The sequence below is a fragment of the Cynocephalus volans genome, chromosome 13 (genome assembly GCF_027409185.1).
Source record: "Cynocephalus volans isolate mCynVol1 chromosome 13, mCynVol1.pri, whole genome shotgun sequence".
Lineage (NCBI taxonomy): Eukaryota > Metazoa > Chordata > Mammalia > Dermoptera > Cynocephalidae > Cynocephalus > Cynocephalus volans.
In genome coordinates, this window is record NC_084472.1 from 22755210 (window position 1) to 22775601 (window position 20392).

At 45.5% G+C, this 20392-nt stretch overlaps 1 protein-coding gene across 3 annotated transcripts in view; it reads right to left on the reverse strand.

The window, feature by feature from the left end:
* The window catches only part of KCTD1 (potassium channel tetramerization domain containing 1), a 185390-nt gene that overhangs the window by 70574 nt on the left and 94424 nt on the right, over positions 1-20392 (reverse strand). Inside the window, exon 1 of one of the 3 annotated variants that reach the window (XM_063077375.1) lies at positions 17967-18581. The exons of 1 other annotated variant lie outside the window; for it this stretch is intronic. Coding sequence is in view for 1 of the 2 variants with exons in the window: in XM_063077373.1 (XP_062933443.1) it covers positions 15795-17609 (1815 nt within the window). In the remaining variant the exon portion in view is untranslated. Of the gene's footprint in view, positions 1-15794; positions 17683-17966; positions 18582-20392 lie in introns of those variants that run through there. One more of the 3 variants, XM_063077373.1, reaches the window with a different exon arrangement.

A 20392-nucleotide genomic window follows, 5' to 3' on the forward strand; every position in this document is an offset into this window, starting at 1 on the left:
CTTTCCTGTATCAGGGCCTTTCCTTATACACTTTTCTCTATTACGTCTCTCAATTAAAAATTCGTCTTCCCCTTTTTGCTCTTCTCTGCACCCTTGGCTGTGAAAACAAAGAGTAATAATTTCCCAAAAGAAAATACAAACCCACAGAAGCAGACCAGGTGAAGAAAAGTACCAAAAACAGAGAGGCCCTCTCAGACCATATTCTTTTAATTTAAAAGAAAATGTAACCCAAGGAGGTTGTATCGAAACCAGAACAGAACACAAGTTTCCAAATGGTACTAAATAACTCTCTGAGAATACTGATTTTAATTTCTGTAGTTGTGAATGATCAAAAGGATGACTGGGGTCCATGATCAAATCCCATAAAAGTAAAACAGGATTAGAGACAAGAGTCACTGATACTTCCTAATACAGTACGATATGTCCTAACATTAACAGAATTAAAACCAGGAGAGCGAGAAGATTCTAAACCATAACAATAAACAACATCAATCAAACCCCAAGGGAGGCAGCTAGACAGACAGAAAAGGACTCAAGCCCTCCTCTGGCCCCTTTCTTCTATAGTAGGGTGCTTACTTATGGACCAACTTCTGTGAAGGGAAAAGAAATGGAAGACAGGACAAATATTTATGCACTCGGCTGATATTTATTCCCATGCTATTTCAAAGGAGCACATCTAGACTCCCTTTTACTTTTTTCCCTAAACCCAAATTATAACACTGACCCACTAAAGTTGGAATTCCCTCCCCAAGAAACTTACTTTTGCACTATAAACCCTATTCTTTGAGCAAATATATGTTGGGCGATTCTGTACCTTATAAAAGGGTTTCTCTTTGTTGTATAGTTATGAGCTGCATAATGTTGTTCTGGTCAATGATGGACCACATATGCCATGGTGGTCTCATATGATGGTAATAGAGCTGAAAACTTCTAATTGTCCAGTGAAGTTGTAGCAGAACACATTACTCACGTGTTTGTGGGGATGCTGGTGTAAACAAAGCTATTGCAAAATAAGTTGAGGAGTGCCTAGCTCACCCACAGGTGACTCTCCCAAAGGGAGCTCAGACCTTTAAGACAGAAAGCCAAGCATTTGACACATTAGGTCTGACCCCATGTGAAAGGATTGTCATCTACTTTAAAACTGTATTTTTAAATAATTCCCACCCATCCCCATAGCAAAATAATAGTTAATTGTTACTCAGTTAGCTAACATTCACCGAGTACTTGCTGAGTGCCAGGCCCAATCTCTACACGTAGTTTAATTTTCCTAACTTTGTGGGGTGGTATTATTCTAATTTCCATTTAACAGATGAGAAAAGAGACACAGAGACATAGTAATGCTCATGAGACTAGTGGCCAGTGTAGATAACAGGAAAATCCATTGCTGTCCCCTTTCGTGATATACTTTTGCAGAAACATGAAACTGCCTAATGACACATTTCTCAGTACTTCCCTGGGCCTCCATGCCACCCGGGAGGTCTAACCTACCAAATAACAGGTAGAGGCGGTCAGATGTGTTATCCACTCAGACTTCTTCAGAAAGGAACTATGCTAACACCCATTCTATACTGTTTACTCTAACATTTTAATTAGAAAAGCTAAATCTGACATGGCTCATGCAACAGTGACCAGCTTCACTTGGAAGAGCAGATGAGGCCAGTCACAGCTTCACCTGCTCTGGGGCATGCAGAGCCTCACCTGTGATTATGTTAGCATGAGGGGTCAGCCTGTGTGGCCTGGTTCGGTGTGGGTGGGACCCAACTGATGGAGGAGGAGATAGCAGCTTACCAAGGGGGTGGGTCCTGGAGTCGAGTAGCTGCCCAGTCTATTTTAATGATAGTTTTGTTAGTTTTAAGGTCTATCAACTCTATGAGAATGAGACCTTCTCTGTCTTGTTTTTTACTGGGTCTTCAGTGACCAGCACATAGTAGGTGCTCAATAAATATTTGTTGAGTAAGTGACAGACCTCGGATACAGTCCTAGGTTTGCCATTTACTAACTTTGCTTCCTGGGGCGGGTTATTTAACCTCTCTAGCTTACAAGGTTGTCATGAGGATTACATGGAGTAACATACACTGAGTACTTACAGTAACATGTTACACATATGTGTTAGCTTCTGGGTTGATCATGGGGATGATTTCTTCAGGAACGAGATATGTAGCCCTGTTACCAAGCAATGTGTTGAAGGCTAATAATTTAATTGTGATTCATACTTCATGACGCAGACAGTGTTAAATGACATCATTTCTAAACAAGTTGGTATAAACTAAATGAAGACTAACATGTGAACTATTTGATGATGTATGTCAATTGAGCAAGTATTTTATTTCAGTCCAGTAGAAAAAGGGAAATAAGAATGACATAATCTCTCTCAAATGAGCACTTTAACACAAAGAATGCCACTGTTCTATGTAACTCATTGCCAGAAAGTTTTATTTTTTATTGTATCTGGATGAGATCTTTTCTGGTTGTTAAGTGGCCATGAGAATATTTTTAAACTATTATTTTTAAAAAAACTCCGCAAAATCTGCAATTTATCATCTGCTCATATGTGTTGTTTTTAATAAAAAAAGCTTAAAAGATCCTAGTTCCATATTCCAGATTATTAAGATAGTCACTTATTGAAACAAATTTAGAATATGCTTTACTGGTATCATAACATTCTAATAAAAAAATGAAAAGTGACTGATCTCTACAAATTCATTGTTTATAATTAGAAAAAACAAATTGTGTATTTTTTTAATAAGATGGATAATTTTATTGAACACTGAAGACTTATACCACCAATACTCAAGTCATTTAAAATTTTTTCTTTTTAAAACCTACTTAAAGTTACTCCAGAATTAATCCTTTAAACATTTTATATAAAGTATATTTAAATTATCTTCATGACATAAATGAGAGAATAAAAGTGTGAGGATTTTATTTTTATATTTTAATGAGTCACATACTTGTTCAAACTAGGATATCTATAATACCCACCTTTCTCTAAACTTTAGTTTTTATTATTTGTGTGTTGATTATCAGTATTTTAACTTTATCATAGTTGTGGAATCCCCAACTGCTTTCTTTGCATATTTCTTTTCTTTTACCTCTGTGTTTGTATTTTGTGACTTTTTTGGATCCTTTGTCATATCTTTAAAAGAGACAATTGAGGATCATATAAATTGCATATGATTTGTTTCCTTTTCCTCTAAACTGTCAAAAATGTCTAGCAGATTTTTCTTTTAAAAAGTTATCATTTATTGAGCACATACTATGGGCTTTTAATACAATAGTATTTCCCTTATCCCCATTTAACAAATGAGAACTGAAGTAACTTGCCTAAGGCCATTCAGGCTAATTATTCATGTGACTTTAACTCGGTTTATCCCTTGGTGATTCAATCAGAACTGAGAGAATATGGGTTTTGCTCCAAACTGATGTACTTCTTTCTTCCTGTAGGACTTGGTGGTGCCTTAACCTCTTACCTTCCCTATACTTTTTTTCCCTACTGTGCCTTTTCCTTGTTTCCTTTTTACTCCTGGGCCACCAGTGTCCTTTATCCCCTGTGTGATCTGTCATCACCAGTGAAAGGTCTACATGTTTGTGTTTGTCACTTCCCAAGGATGTTCTTGCAGTAAGAAGTCAGGTGACTGCAAGATGACAGAATCTGTTTCACTCGCCTGTTCTGGCTGGGTGAGAACTGCCTGCCAAGAGCGCAGCTAGTAAAAAGCTCGGCAGGGAGGCCTGTCATCCCATGCCAAGAGGTAAACCCTTGCCCCATAAAGAGCCTTAGGATTATTAAACATTTTCTATTTGTCAGACACTTTATAGTCATTTTTACTGGCTCTTTTTACTAGTTATAACTCTGCATCAGAACTGTGTTCATTTTTGCTTTTAATTAAGTGCTCTGAGTGAAGTGGAAAAGATTGAAGGCCTTGGGGAGCAAGTCTTCAACTGCCAAACAATCGGGAACAGATAAAGAACTGCGGAGACCCAAGATTGGTCCCCATGAGCGTCAGACCCCCAGCGAGGAGTCAGGTGGCACTCAGCCACTGCAGAAGGGGCTCCATAGGGGGTTTGACTTTGCACTAGGAAAACATCCCCAAATCAGACTAAGACTGTAGCTTTCAGGCACTGATGTCTCAGGTGTATACTGACATTTGGAAGACTGGGCCATTCTATTTCACCCTAATCCATAATGTTCCTTTTTATTTTCCTGAAACTGCAAAAGCACAAAAATCACATTCAGATCCCTTTTGTTTTTAAGAGACATACCACCCACGCACTTGTGCTTTGGTGTCATTTTCTTTTCTTTAATGCCTAATTGTATCACGTTTAAAACTTTAGCTATAAAGTACAACTAAAAAAGTACCACTGTGTAAGAGGCCTGGATGTGGAGCTGGAACTGGAACTTTAACTTTGCTTCTTGGTAGGTAGGTGAACTTGAGAAATGAAACTCTCTGAGTGTTAGCTTTTCTCATCTGTAGAATGGGTACAATCACCATCCCTTCCCCACCCCATCAGCTTGCTTATACTCTGAGCACAGAGTATCACAGGACTTATCACCCCATCAGGGTTTTTTCTTCTGGTTACCTGTCTGCCTCCCTGACAAGACTGTGAGTGATTCTTCTAAAGAAAAATATTTTATGTGTCCCCCCACCCGGGGTCTCTCTAGCCTTGTACCTGACACCAGGAAGTGCCCCACAAAGCTTCCTTAGAGTGAAATGACATACAGGAAAGTCCTTTGTAAACTGTAAAGCACTATTCCCACACACCTTACTGATTATTCACAGTATGGCCCCACAGAGACAAGATGTGAAGGAAGTAACACTGGACAGCAAAGCAGCCAGGCTTTTAGTGATTGTAAGAGTTGTCATTAAAATGTGAACTGTGATGTGGTACCAGTTCTGAATCTCTTTGGGTTATTGCACATACACTCAATCTTCGAATATGAGAATCAACAGAGTGAACATTTAGAGTGGCCACCACGTGTTGTAGTGTGGCGGCTTACTTCGAGTTGGGACATCTAAAATCCTGGCATACCAAGGCTTGCCCAAGAAGACTGCAAGGACATGGCAAAGAAAAGGCTTAACTTTTTGACAAGGTAATATTTTATTTTTTCCGAGTTTCCACATTCTCCTTACATGCACTTAAGATTTAAATGTTTAGTCTTTCAGTTTGGTCAGGCCACCTTGAGTCCTATTTCTTAGATACTAGTATACATCATTTGCTCTCCAGTTTACTTGGACCAGTCACCCAATGAGATCACCTTCCTCTCCAAGCAGTCCTTCTGACTTGCCCTACAGCAGGTTCTCCCGTGTCTTCCCTTAAATACTTGTATTTCCATATTACTCCTCACCTCCAAATTCCTACCCTTGCACACAGTGAATACTCAACGAATGCTTTTATAAATGAATCCGATGTTAAGAGTTTTTCTGCATAGCATTCTCCTTCCCCTTGCCTTTCTCTTCTTAGACTGTCACTTACATCCCAAGAGGTGTAAAAACATCACTGGAAGGGCTGGCTGGTTATCCCCTCTGGTTAGATCGTGGTGCTGATACACCAAGGTCAAGGGTTCAGATCCCCTTACCAGCCAGCCAGCCAGCCGACAAAATACCCACAAAAAACCAAAACAAACAAAATTGAGATGATAGTTAAATGATGGGATGAGATTCCATAATTCCATGAGCCTCTTCCTAAGTTTTTTAAAAAAACAACCCGAGAAACATTCCCGGAAATTTACCTCCCTGCTGCCATAAAATGGTCCTGAAAAGCAGTGAAATCTCCAGCACTGTGAATACCCTATTGTTAATTATAAAAAAATTAACATGAGAATGCACACTTGATTGAGGGAAAAAGAAAATAAACGGCAATAATCAGTTTTTTTCTCTCTTTTTTTTTTGTGGCTGGCTGGTTTGGGAATCTGAACCTATGACCTTGGTGTTATAAGTCTGTGCTCTAAACAACTGAGCTAACTGGCCAGCCTTTTTCTGTTTTGGTTTTTTTTTTGGCATAATCAGTTTTCTAATGTTTTTGTTATACTTTTATTTAGGTCTATGTGCTTGTACACAACATGTTTTTAAATTGCTACCTCAATCCAATGAAAAATAAACATTCTGCAAGTCTCTTTTTTTTCTGGCATAAAAAACAATGAGATATATGTTCAAGATGGAAAAAAATATCTCACTAAAATCTGTTTAGATATAATGCCACAAAACAGAAGCCAATATTCCAGATGAACTGGCTTAATAAAATAGACTATTCTAAAAGCCCACAAACTTATCCTATAAAGTCTATGCTGGCTCATTTGTGAATATTTGAAGAGCAAACTAAATTAAAGGTAATAAATCCCTGATTGTCATATCAATAATAACTATTTTATAAAAGTATCTTGTCACACAAAAACCAAGTCACAAGACATCATTAATTAGCAATATTACATCAAAACACCAACCAATTACCCTGATTCAGCAGTCTATTTAAAGTATATATTAGTACACCTCAACTTTAAGTGGAACTTCTATTGATTTATGTAGTATCCAAGACAGAAGCCAAGTATTAGAAACTTGTAGTCCACTTATGTACTAGGGAAATACAAAGACCACAACATAAGATCTAGCTAAATACAGGTCCTACCTCTAGAATACTGAAATTAGAAGATTTACAGAAGTTACTGCTATATCGACCTTCCTAATGTTTTAAGAACCCCAGTATTATGACCACTCCCTTACTCCCAAGCCATTCCAAATAAAATTTAGTCTGTTGTGAAAAACTTCTCATGAAATTCTGTTCATTGTTGTTTCATTTCATCTGTTAATCTGCTAGAGTTTGGGCAGCAATTATGCCCATCAGTGGGCTCCCCAACCCCCTGTAGCACTTGAAAATTTGCAAGGCTCTGTAAAGAGAAACAGGAAGAGTCCTCAGGACAAACCTAGAAAAAGGTGTGGCCACGGCACGCGCAAACCTTAAAGGAAAGTAGAGGAGAGAAAAACAGGATTTGGGTAAAGCATCCACATGGATAAGGTCATTGTGGGAGGAAGGAAGGCTTGGCTAGGCCAGCATGCAGGAGGCTGCACCGAGATTTCATATCCACCAGAAGCCCAGCAGACGTGCTAGTGGCCAGTCTATGGACCCCAGAAGAAACGACACACAGGCCCTGCACAGCATCTGGACAAGCTACTTCCAAGAGAAAAAGTGAAGACTGGCACTGGGACTTCATCATAACGAGCCACATTTTTTCATATGTAAGACCTCTGTGCTAAGATGACAAACTGATAGCCAATGTTCATACTGTCTCATTTTTTTTTTTTTTTAAAAGATGACTGATGAGGGGATCTTAACCCTTGGCTTGGTGTTGTCAGCACCACGCTCAGCCAGTGAGCCAACCAGCCATCCCTATATAGGATCAGAACCCGTGGCCTTGGTGTTATCAGCACCGCACTCTCCCGAGTGAGCCACGGGCCGGCCCCATACTGTCTCATGTTTTAAACACTTTCCAATTAGTAGCTCATTTAATACTGACAACCCTCCGAGATAGCTATTACCATCAGCCTCACTTGACCGAGGAGGAAACCAAAGCACAGGGGGGTCTGGACAGAGTGTTTCTGAGTTTCCACATTCCCCACACATTCATTTAAGTGTTTAATCTTTCAGTTTGGTCAGGCCACCTTCAGTTCCATTTCTCAGACACTAGTTACTACGTTATACAGCTTCTCAAAAAAGGTTGCTCCAGTTTCCAGACCCAGCAAAGGCTGGGGACTCCACATAGCAAAATGAAAACATGCTACACACTGGCAATATTATTTTGTGTTCTCTGCACTCTTATGTCATTGCTTTGTAAGGCTGTGTTTTACCAATTTCTCTTCTCTTCTAGGGAAGCACGAAGGTAGCAATGTGATTTAAAGTTCTATCACCTTCTCTTTACTGGGTTCTTTTATTTTGGACTGAAAAGCACAGACTCTGAAATGAGACAGGCCTGGGTTCAAATCCCAGCATAGTTACTTACCGGTTGTTAGGCCTTAAGGAAGTTAGTCAAAACCTATTAACTTTAGTTTCTTCCTTTGTAAAATGGAAATAATAACCTTAACTCTTTGAAGGTCTGTGTGAGGATAAATGAGAGCACATAGATCAGTGCTCATCAAGATGTTGAGAGCACATGCACTGCCTGGGGATCTGGTTAAAATGCAGGCGCTGGCTCAGGGGGACAGAGGGGCGAGATTCTGCATTTCCAACAAGCTCCAAGGTGATGAAGATACTGCCCATGGGTATGTCTTGGTCATTATTAATGCTTACATTCCACTTCATAGCTACGGAACCAGCTAGAGGTTGTGACAGTTTACATCAACACTTTGGCATGAATGAAGCACTTCTGTCTCTGCAGATTGTAGCCCCACAAAATCAGAGGCTTGTGCCCCAGCACTCCCTGCATCCACTCATCTGGATCTGGTCTAACAGTCCACTCGCTGACCCTTGACAGCTAGAAATGTGAAATATTTCCACATTCCTAAGTTATGTTCCTCAAAAATGACATGTCAGAAACCATAGCAAGTTCAGGTATCAGAATTAACACCCAAGCTCAAGAAACTTCTTCTAAACACTTATTTCTCGGGCTATAATAACAAAATGAAGAATTTTTTTCAAGATCAAATTTGTGTGTGTGGAGATATTATCTATGAACATTTTGTCTAGATAGAGAGTGAGGTAGAGAAATTTACAAATATTAAATTGGAATACATACATACATACATATATATATACACACACACACACACACACATATAACTAGTAGTTAACGAGTTTGGCCCCTGGCACATGGTAGAAAGGGCCCAGTGGGAACCGTGCTATGAATAAAAGCTCCCTTTTCCTGGTGTGAAGAGAGGAAGGATGGGGTTTGAATGGTGAGACACGACTGAACTGGATTAACCCAGACTAGTAAAAGTAGAAATTGACGATTATAAACTTCCAAACTAGTCTTGACGTTTTAATTTGGTAACTAAATTACTCATGAAGTGACATCTGGCTCTGTCATGCCTTAGCATTCCTTCCGTAACTCCTTCCCTCCTTTCCTGGAAGCCTACCACCTAATGCTGTCTTAAATCCATCAGTCCTTCAGCAAACACATTTTAACCCTCTTCCTCCCAGGCTGGATCCAAAGGCTTATCTTCCTAGGGTTCATTGCCAGCCAGGAGAGGGAAAGCAGTAATTCAAGGTGTGAATGAGTCCAGATGCTCCCAGGAAAGGTTTGCCTTACAAAGAGCATCTTCAATAGCAGTGGCTCGACATCTGGGTGGAGATGGGGCGGAGGAGGTTGGGGGAAAAGAATGGACTGATGGAATGGCAACGACTGAGCTGCACTGGCCCATCCCCAATCCTCTCCTTCAGGCTCTGCCCATGTCCCTTCAGTTCTCTGGGGTACGTGAATAGACTCATCATGCGAAGCCTGCACTGCCCGCACCCCACATGATTAAAAACAACCCAAGTCACTGGCTGGAGAGCGAGCGGGAGCTGCACCGCACATCTTAAAATGTAGAGGGTCTCCAGAGAAAGTTAGTTCCCACTGGGGCTGAACAGGCGAAAGACCAGCTCGCAGCAAACTGCACAGGTGGAGGAGCTGCCTGACAGCATGGGTGACAGAAACTCTAGTGAAAGCTCAGGCTCTCCGGACTTACAGTACTGTAAGGTAGCTCCTGCATCTCTCGTCTATGATATAAAAAAAATGGTCATTGATGAAAGTTTGCTGTTGTATATAAATGTATCTTTTTAGGGACAAAGGAAAGGCTCCATCAGGTTGTTAAAATATAAGCTGAAAGGAAGGAAGCCTGACTGTAAAGAAAGTGTTGAATAGGAGGACTTGGAGAATTACCATCAATCTAAAACGCGCCTCATTAGGTTCAGTCTCCTGCAGTACAAGTGGGTTCAGCAGGGTCTGCTGTCCAGTGGATAGTCATGGGCATTAGATAATACAACCTCATATTCAGGTTTAATCTCAGCCCATAGTTCTGCTGTAGTGAGCCATCTCAAAGCGCTTAAATGCCAGTTTATTCCCAGACTATATAGAAGCTCTTTCTCTGTTATAAAGAGCCCATCCTCTCTTGAAGGAGAAGAGCAGGCAAAAGGAAACTTTTTATAAATCCTTCTTTGGATTTGAAAATCCGGAAAAATGTTTATAGAGCTAAACTATTATTTATTTACCTTATTTTTATTTTCCACCTCCTACCTTGGGCAGAATTTTTTATTTTTTAATTTTCTTTTAATGTTTAAATTTTTTTCTAAAACTTTAAGAGTTTACTTGTTTCTACTCTGACGTTCATGTCTCAAGCAGAGAATTACTTCAGCTTTAAGGGTATCAGTCCACTCACTTGCCCATCCTCTGCAAATCCCTACAGAGGGCAAAGACTGAATCCTGCTCCTCTTTGCAGCACTTAACAAGCAGAAAGATGCTCAATTAACAATGGCAGGATTGAATTCAGCATCTTAGAACACAAGAAGAGTTAAAAGGTGCCAGTGCAATGTTTTCTTTCATTTTAGTTTATCGTGGTCAATCAATAGCCCCTTTTGAACCAATTAATTCACAATACCTATCCCTTATCTTTATTTCCAAAGAAGACTTTAAAAAGGTATCTTGATTAATTGGTATAATGCAGTAAATGATAAGAGAAGGAAAATAGGTTGTAGAAATAAAACTTCTAGCATATGACAGATCCAGAGATGACTAGTTTACATGTTTGGTCGTAAGATTTTTAAGCATGTAACTACACAGGAACTCCTATATCGCATCTGCTTTTGAAATGGTAGTTAAGACATGAAAAGGTAACTTGAAACTCAAGTTTTTATTATTTAACTGAAGTAGGGCTTTGAGTGACCCAGGTCAAGATAAGAACCCTACCTAAGCGGTCTCACATACAACTAATGGTTTTATAAAAAGAAGGGCTTCTTCCTGCTTGAAATCTACTCAGTAATGACAAGACAGTGGCCTTGAGGTTACATTTGCTTGGGGAGCCAGATTTTAAATCAGGGTGATACAAAGATTTAAGATGAATGGGATCCATGTTCTTGTTTGGTAGCAAATACTTTTTCTATTTCATGGATCAGCTTGAATAGATAATAAACTGGAGTTTGACATGGGTTTCTATCAATTTGAAATAATACAACTGAATACCGATTGCAATATCAATATGTAAAAGTACATAAAAGCCAATATAGGGCCGGCCCGTGGCGCACTCGGGAGAGCAACGGCGCTCCCGCTGCGGGTTCGGATCCTATATAGGAATGGCCGGTGCGCTCACTGGCTGAGGGCGGTGTGGGTGACACCAAGCCAAGGGTTGCAATCCCCTTACCCGTCACAAAAAGACCAAAAAAAAAAAAAAAAAAAGGCAATATAAAAGTACAGATTTCTTCTCCTAAATGAGTTGCCAAACATTGAGTGCATCACCTTTTAACTTTATTTGTTCTATTTTAAATAAGCAATGAGGCCAAAATCTTGCCAATGACACTACTTGCCAAGTGGAAATTGATTAGTTCATAGATTCCTGGTACAAAAGCCAAAATAATTGGTGCTCAGTAGTAACTGTTTCCTGAATGAAGAAAGTTACATACTTATATGTGTAAGACTTTAGTTTCTCCACCAATTTGAATTTTCCATAAAGGAGAGCAAACATTCTTGTAGTAGAAAACAGAATGTAGCCACAAATTAATATTAAAAATCAGGAAAATACCCATTTTAAACAAGGCAGTTAATCCTAGTAGCTCCAAATCACCACTGCAGACAAATCTTGTTACAACTGCTAAACTCTTTTCATGTTTATAGAAGTTTGATTCCATCTTTAAGAAAAAAAAGGGGAGGGAGGGGACTGGCCCATAGCTCAGATGGTTAGAGCGAGGTGCTGATAACACCAAAGTCAAGGGTTCAGATCCCCATACCGGCCAGCTGCAAAAAAACAAAACACAAAAAAGAGTATTCCTCGCACCTAGTTTTCAAATTCAAAATAGGACTTTAGCGATTATTTCAATAATATATAAAATGCATGCTTTTTTCCCCCTATTAAATAGATATAACAAATATTACTTCTTACCACTACAGCCTGAATGAAAACTGGATTCCCAGGGCTGCCAGCCTCTGGCTTCTCCTCAAAGGCAAGGAAATGAACAACTCTGTGCCCCTGCTCAGAAGCTGTCCTGTTTCCAGTGTAGAAACTGTAAGGACCAACTCTGGCCCACAGTGAGGACAATCAAACAGAAATAGTGGACGTGCACCACCACCTGAGAATCTTTGTACTGATACATTTCCTACTTACAGAATTCGTTAAGAGTATTTCTGGACATAATCTGGGTTAGGGTCAAGCAAGTGCAACTAAAGACACCTGTCACAAGCCTGCAAATGCTTCTAAGTATGTTTCACAGTGAGCTAATTTTCACAGTTTTGTTGTCCCTGGAGAAAGGCACAGTCTACAAAAACTTGATCAAAACTATGACATTTAGAATCTAAACTTCTATTAGTATTTTTTTCTTTATGAATGATAAAAAATAAAATCACAAATCTCTGTTGTCCATGTAGGCTGATGTCCTGTTCTCTGAGGCAGGAAAATGCTATATTTTTATGCAAACAGAACAGCTAGGAAGATGTAAAGGTGCAGGATACCACGTTAAACCTTTAAAATAGAGCATGAAATCTCCACCTGGGAGCTAGGAAGCTGCACCAATAACTGGATCATCTTAAATCACAACAGCTGTGTAGGGGGAAGGGAACTAAAACTACCCTTGACTTTTAACACAATCATTCAAGAGAATTAAAGAATGGACCAGTTAAAGCAACGACCTCCCCCCATCTCCCAACCGTACCCCTCCATCAAGCCACATATTTCGCAGGAGTTAAAATCACAAATTCCACAATCTTTATTAATCCTTCAGTGCATTCATTTTTCAACCAGTCCCATAAATGATACACTTACTAACACCCTCAAGAAGTAAAAAGAGTAAATGCATTTCAGGTAGCAGGCTCTTCATCTTTTGAGAAACTTGCAACATTAGAAAAGGATCAAAGCACCAGTGTGTGCCTTCTTCATCAAGAAGTCTAATAATACAGTCAACAGTGGAATTCAGGGTGACACTACTTGATGAGGTCAGTACAAAGGCTAGAGAACCTATGTTTATAATTAAGTAATAATGACTGAAGTTCGAGGTACCCAGGGCATTTCCTGGGGATTAATGACCAGCCCGAAGAGTTGATGACCTGAAGCAGTGCCATGGGCCAGTAACCTTAGCCAGTCATTAATCCCGAGGAAAGGCCCCAGACCTCAATCGTTACAGAGATTTTAATAAATACAGGAGGAAAAAGTTTAATATCAGCATTCTACTTAAACTAAACATTCACTTCATAGTCAGACTGCTCGAACTTCATAAAGGGAGTTCTACAGAAGTTACCAGTTTTAAAAGTTCCCTTAAATGTTTCAATGCTGATTTTAAAAATATTTACACTAACATAAATGAAAAGCTGATATTAATATGTGCAAACAGAGCAACTTTTTGCAGGGTTTTAACTAAAAGGGACTTAGAGCTAAGATCAGGTTGGAGAGCCATAATAATCTTATAAGCAACATATGGACACTGAAATCTATATTTAACCTGGGAGTTATCTGACAATAACTCAAGAATAATAAAAGCATCAGTACACAGTTTTACAGAACTGATTTATGTCACTCAGGTAAATAAAAGGCAGTGATCCAGGCACTGCATTCCTTAGAACAAAACAAAACAAACACCCCCCCCCCATTTTAAAGTCATGATTCTCAAAGACACTGGGGTCAAGAAGATACTGTTTCATTATTATTTCAAGTGCATGTATGCTTTAATAAACTTTCTTAAGCTTTTAACTCAATCAGGTGCTACTCTAAACCAGAGCATCTTAAGGGTTTTAACTTTATCAGAAGAATACGAACATTTATTTTACTTTCAAAGAAAAAACAAACTCAAATTTTCCTCTCTATCCTTACAACTTTCTAAAATAACCTGTCAGAAATGTACTATGCACACCAGAGGTACAGAAAGACACATAGCCTACAGGTCTTGTGTATTTTAGAGAACTTTGGTGTTTATATTACCATTCACAGCTTCTTTCTCAGTTGGCCTTGAGGCTTGCCGATTAGCTGGTAAACGTTTGAAAGGGTCAGTTTGTCCAGAACTGGAATTTCCACTTTGGAAAACGCACAGAGGTACCTGACATCTGTTCCTGAAGGGCCTGCACTACACTTCCAGACTTACAGTCGAAATTTCTACTTCTCCTTGATGGCAGGGAGGTCAGAGTTGTAAAACCTGCAGTGGCTACTCCTGCCTGCAGAATAGAGCAGTCCCCAAAGACCTCTGGTTTCTGGTTCCTAGAGAAGAGTATCCAAAAAATGAATATAACTTTAATAATACTCATGAATATATTCCTCCTGGAAAAATAATAAGGAAAGAAGCATCCAACACTTTAGGCCCCAGTCTCGACCTAGAATTTGGCACTGCTTTGAATTAAATCATTCTAGGGTTGAAATAATTCCCTCATGTTTGTTGAGAACACTGAAACCCAGTGAGGTGAAGTGATCTGCCCAAGCTGGCTCAGCTTCTGGTCTAGCACTCTTACTCTGGTGTTCCTGCCACTTCGACTGCAAGTGCCAGCTAGATGGTGAGTTCCATAAGTCTAGGGACAATAAAAACGAATGAAATACTGCCATTTGCAACAACATGGATGGACCTCGAGAGAATTATATTAAGTGAAACAAGTCAGGCACAGAAAGAGAAATACCACATGTTCTCACTTATTGGTGGGAGCTAAAAATTAATATATAAATTCACACACACACATACACACATACACACACAAACGGGTGGGGGTAAGAAGATATAACAACCACAATTATTTGAAGTTGATACAACAAACAAACAGAAAGGACATGGTTGGGGGGGAGGGGGGGAGGGAGAAGGGAGGGAGGTTTTGGTGATGGGGAGCATTAATCAGCTACAATGTATATCGACAAAATAAAATTTAAAAAAAAAAAATAAATAAAAATAAAATAAAATAAAATAAAAAAAAAAAAAAAAAGAAAAAAAAAAAAAAAAAAAAAAAAAAAAACATAAGTCTAGGGACAGATAGCACCTCGGGCAGCTCTCCAATTCCTAGCCTGACCGGTAGAGCAGATACGACATTCCCATCTGAATGGTAGAATTAACAAGCGACTTTAGTTTATGGAAACTACACCCCAAAAGTCCCTGCACGTTCGACTACAAGTTACAGTATAAACTGGCACTCAACTGCCAGTCTCTCCATTCTCCGCCCCTTTTTCTTAAAAAAAAAGAAAGCTACAGGAAGTGGGATTGGCATGTTTTCTTTTTAATAACTTATAACTGGTTTCCTACCTTTATAAGTTATGGCGAACATGTAATAGAGTATTTTACCTGGTACTTTATTTAAATATGTTTTAAGTAACTGCTTCCTTTGTATGTACAGTGTTGCCGCAAACTTTGCCTTCTAAAACTCATGCATTCAATGAACAGAGGCTGCAGGAGTCAAGCTAATCCTTTTGTTCTGCGAACTTTGAAGTTTGTAGCGTTACTGCGCAGCAGTGATTTGTTAGGTAGCATGCCCTCTCTCAGATCTCTTAAGGTTAGGTGGAAGCTTTCCCGAAACGCACCAAGAGAGTTAAGCTTCTAAGGGCGAAATCAATATATTGCCTACTTTTAAAAACTCCCCCCCTACCCAGACCTGCATCAACACAAAAGTTAGTCCCGAAGTGGTACCAGAGAAACATTTCATGCATAGAGTTTGGTTTGGTTACCTGGGTGGGGGAAACAATAGCAGGTGAAACTACTGTGGGAGAATTGGTGCTTCTGTGCCCATTGGCTTCTGGAAGAAGAGGCAGGGGGTCGTGTTTCACGGAAACCACCACCACCGCATCCACAGGCTCCGAGGGGCGGATACAAAGTCTTTTGGGGGAAGAGGGGCCGCAGATTTCCCCCGACCGGAACACCGACTCGTACAGGGCGCGCTTGGGCGCAGCCTCGGATTTCACGTCGGGCCCGACCTGGCTGTCTTTGGGGAGGATATACGTGCTCCCCAGCGAGGGCGGCTGGGGGCGGTGGTGGTGGGAGGAATGGGTGGGGGGGTGGTGTGAGTGGTGGCGAGCCGCCCCGTTCAGAGCCTCGGCGTAGCAGCCCTGCGGGGCGGGGGAGCCCAGCTTGGTGCCGATGCCCGCGATGCTGTTGAGCGTGGCGATGGACACGGCGCCGATGCAGTGGTTGGTGTAGGTCTTGGACAGCTTGGCTGCCTTGGAGAGCATCTGCATCCTGGTGCCCAGCAAGTTCTTGCCGATGGCTTTGTTCTCATACCAGGTCACATCGCCCTCGCTGCAGTGGTCCCGGGGCCGCTGGAAGAACGCCTTGCACAGGGGGTTGCGCTTCGACAGGTACTTGACGAAGCTGGCGTAGGGGCAGAACTCGGTGCCCGTCTCGTACATGCGGGGCAAGTTCTCCTCGTCGCTGCTCTCGGCGCGCTTCTTGCTCCACGACGACGAGCGCGACTTGTGGTAGGGCCCGAGGGACTTGAAGTAGACGAACTTGCGACCGTCCTCGTCCATGGCCAGCCCGAAAGAGTCCTCCTCCAGCTCGCGCTGGTTCTCGCGGCCGCGCGTGCAAAAGTACATGCACGTCTCGAACCAGACCTTGTTGAGCAGCCCAAAGGGCGTGTTAGTGCTGAAGACGCTGGAGGTGTAGAGCTTGCGCAGGTCGGCGCGCGTGATGGCTTGCTTCTGCACCACCGGCCCGGCGCCCTGCTCCTCCAGCTTGCGGATGACCGCGGCCAGCGTCAGGTTGGCGCTGCGCAGCTCGGGGTCCTTGGTGAGGTCGAGCGTGCGGCAGTACGGGGGCTCGTTGAGGTAGCGGTTGAGGGAGCTGCGGATGCTGATGAGCGACGACTTGCTGTAGAGCTGGCCGCTCTTGGAGCGGGCCTCCGCGTAGAAGGAGCGCAGCACGCGGCACAGCGCCCCCTTGTCCATGGTCTCGAAGTCCGGGCTCTGCGCCTTCTCGCTCAGGTACTCCCGGAAGATGCGCACGGCGTAGCGGGTGGCCAGCCGGGTGTTCTCGCTCAGCCGGGCCCGCTCGGGGCGCTGCAGCACGTCGGGGTCCAGCTCCGCTCCCTCCCCGGGCGGCCCGCCGCGGGCCCGGGGCGCCAGCAGTCGCGGCGGCGCCTCGGGCTCCAGCGCGGCGCTCTGGTCCATATGGATCATATGGACCGGCTCGGGCTCCAGCTCCTCCCCGGCCGAGTCCTCGGGCTCCAGGGGCTCGTCCCAGTCCAGCCCCATCTCCTCCTCTTCTTCCTCCTCCTCGTCCTCCTCCAGCCCCCCTCCGCCGTCCTCCTCCTCCTCGTCCCCCGTTATCTGCACCTCCTGGATGTCGTCCTCCTCCTCCTCCTCCTCTTCCTCCTCCTCCTCGCCCGCGCTGCAGTAGTGCGGGCGGCCGTGGCGGTGGCCGCGGCCCCCCGCACCGCGCTCGCCCTCGGCCCGCTCCCCATTGTTCTCGGCGGCGGCGGCAGCGGCGGCGCCGGCGCTGCCGCCCGCGCTGGTGTTACAGTCCCCGCTGCCAGGCATTCTCGCCATATTGCCGTCTCTCTGCCAGTCCTCGGGCAGGGCGCATGCGCTATATTGGACCGCAGCGCTGAGAGCTTTTGTGTTTAATGACCTTCAGCTACCGGGAGGCAAAGCCGGGCTCTTAAAGGAGCCGCGCTCCAATTGTCATTCCGGAGCGCTGCTCCGGAGGGGCAGCGGCGCGCAGAGGATGGAGGGGAGGGGAGCGGAGGGGAGGTGGGGTAAGTTGGATCGGGAAAGGGTAAAGGACGGAGGCCGGCCGGACCTTCTAACTCCACCACCCCTCTCCCCCCTTCTAAGAAAACTTTGAAAGAAAAAATAGGAAGGGGAGGGAGAGCTGTCGGTGGGGGCGAAACACTCCCAACTTACCCTCTGGCGGAGTGGCGCGCGGGCCCGGGCGGGAGAGAGGGAGGGCCGACGGGAGGGCGGGGCGGTCCCGCTTCTCTAAGTAATGCCCGAGGAGCAGTGCCCCTTCCACCGCCCCCTCATCGCCCCCCGGAGCCGGGGGTTCGGGGCGGCGGGCCGCGGGTGCTGCTGCTCGAAGCCCGATTCTGGGGCCGCCCGGAGCGGAGCGGAGCAGGCAGGTTAATGAGCAGGGTGGAGGAGGCACGGCGAGGCCCCGCACCCTCTCTGCGCCCGCGGCCAGGGCGCAGCGGGCGAGGCTTGGGAGCGGGATGGGGCTGGCGGCGGCGGCTCCCCCACCTACTTGCTGGCGGCGAGGCGCGGGGGCCTGGGGCCAGCCGAGCGGCTTTCAGCTCCCTTTCCGACTCTTGCAAAGGAGCGAAACACGCCCCACGTCAGCCTCATCCCTTTCGACTTTTCCAACAGCCACATTTAAGCTGTCATTAAAGACCTGGGGCGCTCCCCGTAGGTCTGGGGCAAGTCCGCGCCGGTCCAGCCAGCCCGGGGAAGGAGCGAGAAAGACAGACTGGGAGGAGCGGGTGGGAGGGGAGACGCGGGAAGAGGCGCTCGGGACCCCAGAGGTCCCTCCCCACCCGCCCAGCCGCCGCCTTCCCTGCCCGGAGCAAACTGACACAACTCCCTCGGGCGGGCGAGGCTCTCCACCAGGTTGGAGCTTAAGCAGCGCCGGCCCCTAAGGCCTATCGAGCGGACAGGCGGAAAAAGTGAACTTGGGTCTCGGCCGCCCCCGCCGCCGCCACAGTTCCGGCAATTCTGATCTCGAGCGCTCTCGCTCCAACTTTGCCAACCGCCATCCGCTCGCCCTCGGGGCTGCGCTGCCTCCGGCGCGCGGGGGCGGGCACCTCGGAAACTGGAAAAGCAGCCAAAGAGCTCGCTAGGTCCCGCTTTCCCATAGGAGACACTGTCCCACTTCCAGCCAAACGCCCGCCCCCGGCGCTCCCAGGCTCCGGGCGCGTCCTCGCGTCGCCGCCTCGCTCTCTCCCTGTTGTCGTTGGCGGCACAGCCCGGCCACCTCCGGAGCTCGCACTGCACCCCAACCTCCTCCTCCTGGGGCAGCCCGCGTGTCCCTTGGCGCTCCGGCTCCGAGTCCCAGGGGCGAGGGGAAGCGACCAAGTTCAGGTCCCAGCAGCGCACGCCTGTGCCGGGCCGGGCCTCCTGGGAGGCGGCCCCGCCAGCACCTCGAGTGCGTCCTTGAATTTGCCTCCAAGTCCGAATTCTCGGCAGTTCGGCTGTGGGAGTCATGTCAACCGCTGGCTCTCCCTTCCTCGCCCCTCCCGTCTTGTTTTCAGGGCGGTTTATCATTTTACGCATCAATAGAAACCCATCCATCAATTTGTAATTTTTTTTTTTTAAAGGAAAAAACGGAGACTAGGTCTCTGGGCCGCGTGAGCGTCTAAGTGGGAGTTGACGGTGTCTTTTCTCCAGAGATCGCTGTTCGCCCTCCGGGTGCCTCCTCGGCCCGGGACGCCGCGGAGCGTTGGGGAAGCTGCGCCAGGTGTAAAACAAGTTAGAGCAAGTCCCTGCCTCGCGGGCCCCCTCCGGCTGCTCGGGGAAACACACACACGCACGCTCTCATCCGCCCTGCTGTCCGCGGAGAACCGTCCCGGCAGGCCAGGAACCCGGAGGTGGCACTCTTCGGGAATTGTCCCCGAGGTGCGGCCGGAGAGGTGGCCGGCTTTGTTCACGAGGCCCTGCCCTCCCCACCTGCCTCCGGAAATAGGTAAAAAGGCGTGTTTGTTTCGCGGAGCCCAGGGCAGTGGGCAGCAAAGTGAGTGGCACACACGGGTCCGCGCACACGAGCTGGCAAACGCCCGTCGCACACGGCTACTTCCTGAGGGCTGGCCCTTTGTCCCGGGATGCTCCCAGATTTTCGGGCCGCCGGGCGCTCGGGCTGGGAGTTTCAGAGGCTACTTCTCAGGGGCTGCTCCCTGGCGGCCCTCACCGCGAGCGCAGTGAACCCAGGGGCCGCGCCGGCTCGGGGCTGCGCTCCGGCCCCCAGCCTGGGGACCCAGGCCCACGCGTCGCCCCCCCGGCGGGGCAGCTCCCCAGGTCTCCCCACTTGTGCCGGCGGCGGGGTCCGCCCCCACCCCACTCCAGTTCTCCTCCCTGCTGGGCGAGCTGCTTTGAATTGCTCGCAGTTTGCCGGAGGCGAAGTGCTGGGTTAGACGCTCCGGGAAACAACCAAAACCAGCTCCCAGTTGACGTCAACTTATTTCCAGAAAAGAAAATAGTGTTGTGCTCCCAGGACGAAATATCCTCCAGGGCAGGTCTCTACTGGCCAAGGCCAGCGGAAGGGGGTGGGGAACAACAGAACCAAAAAACCCCAAGCGCAAATAACTTTTTAACGGACTTGGAAAAACAGCAGTTTCAGGTGC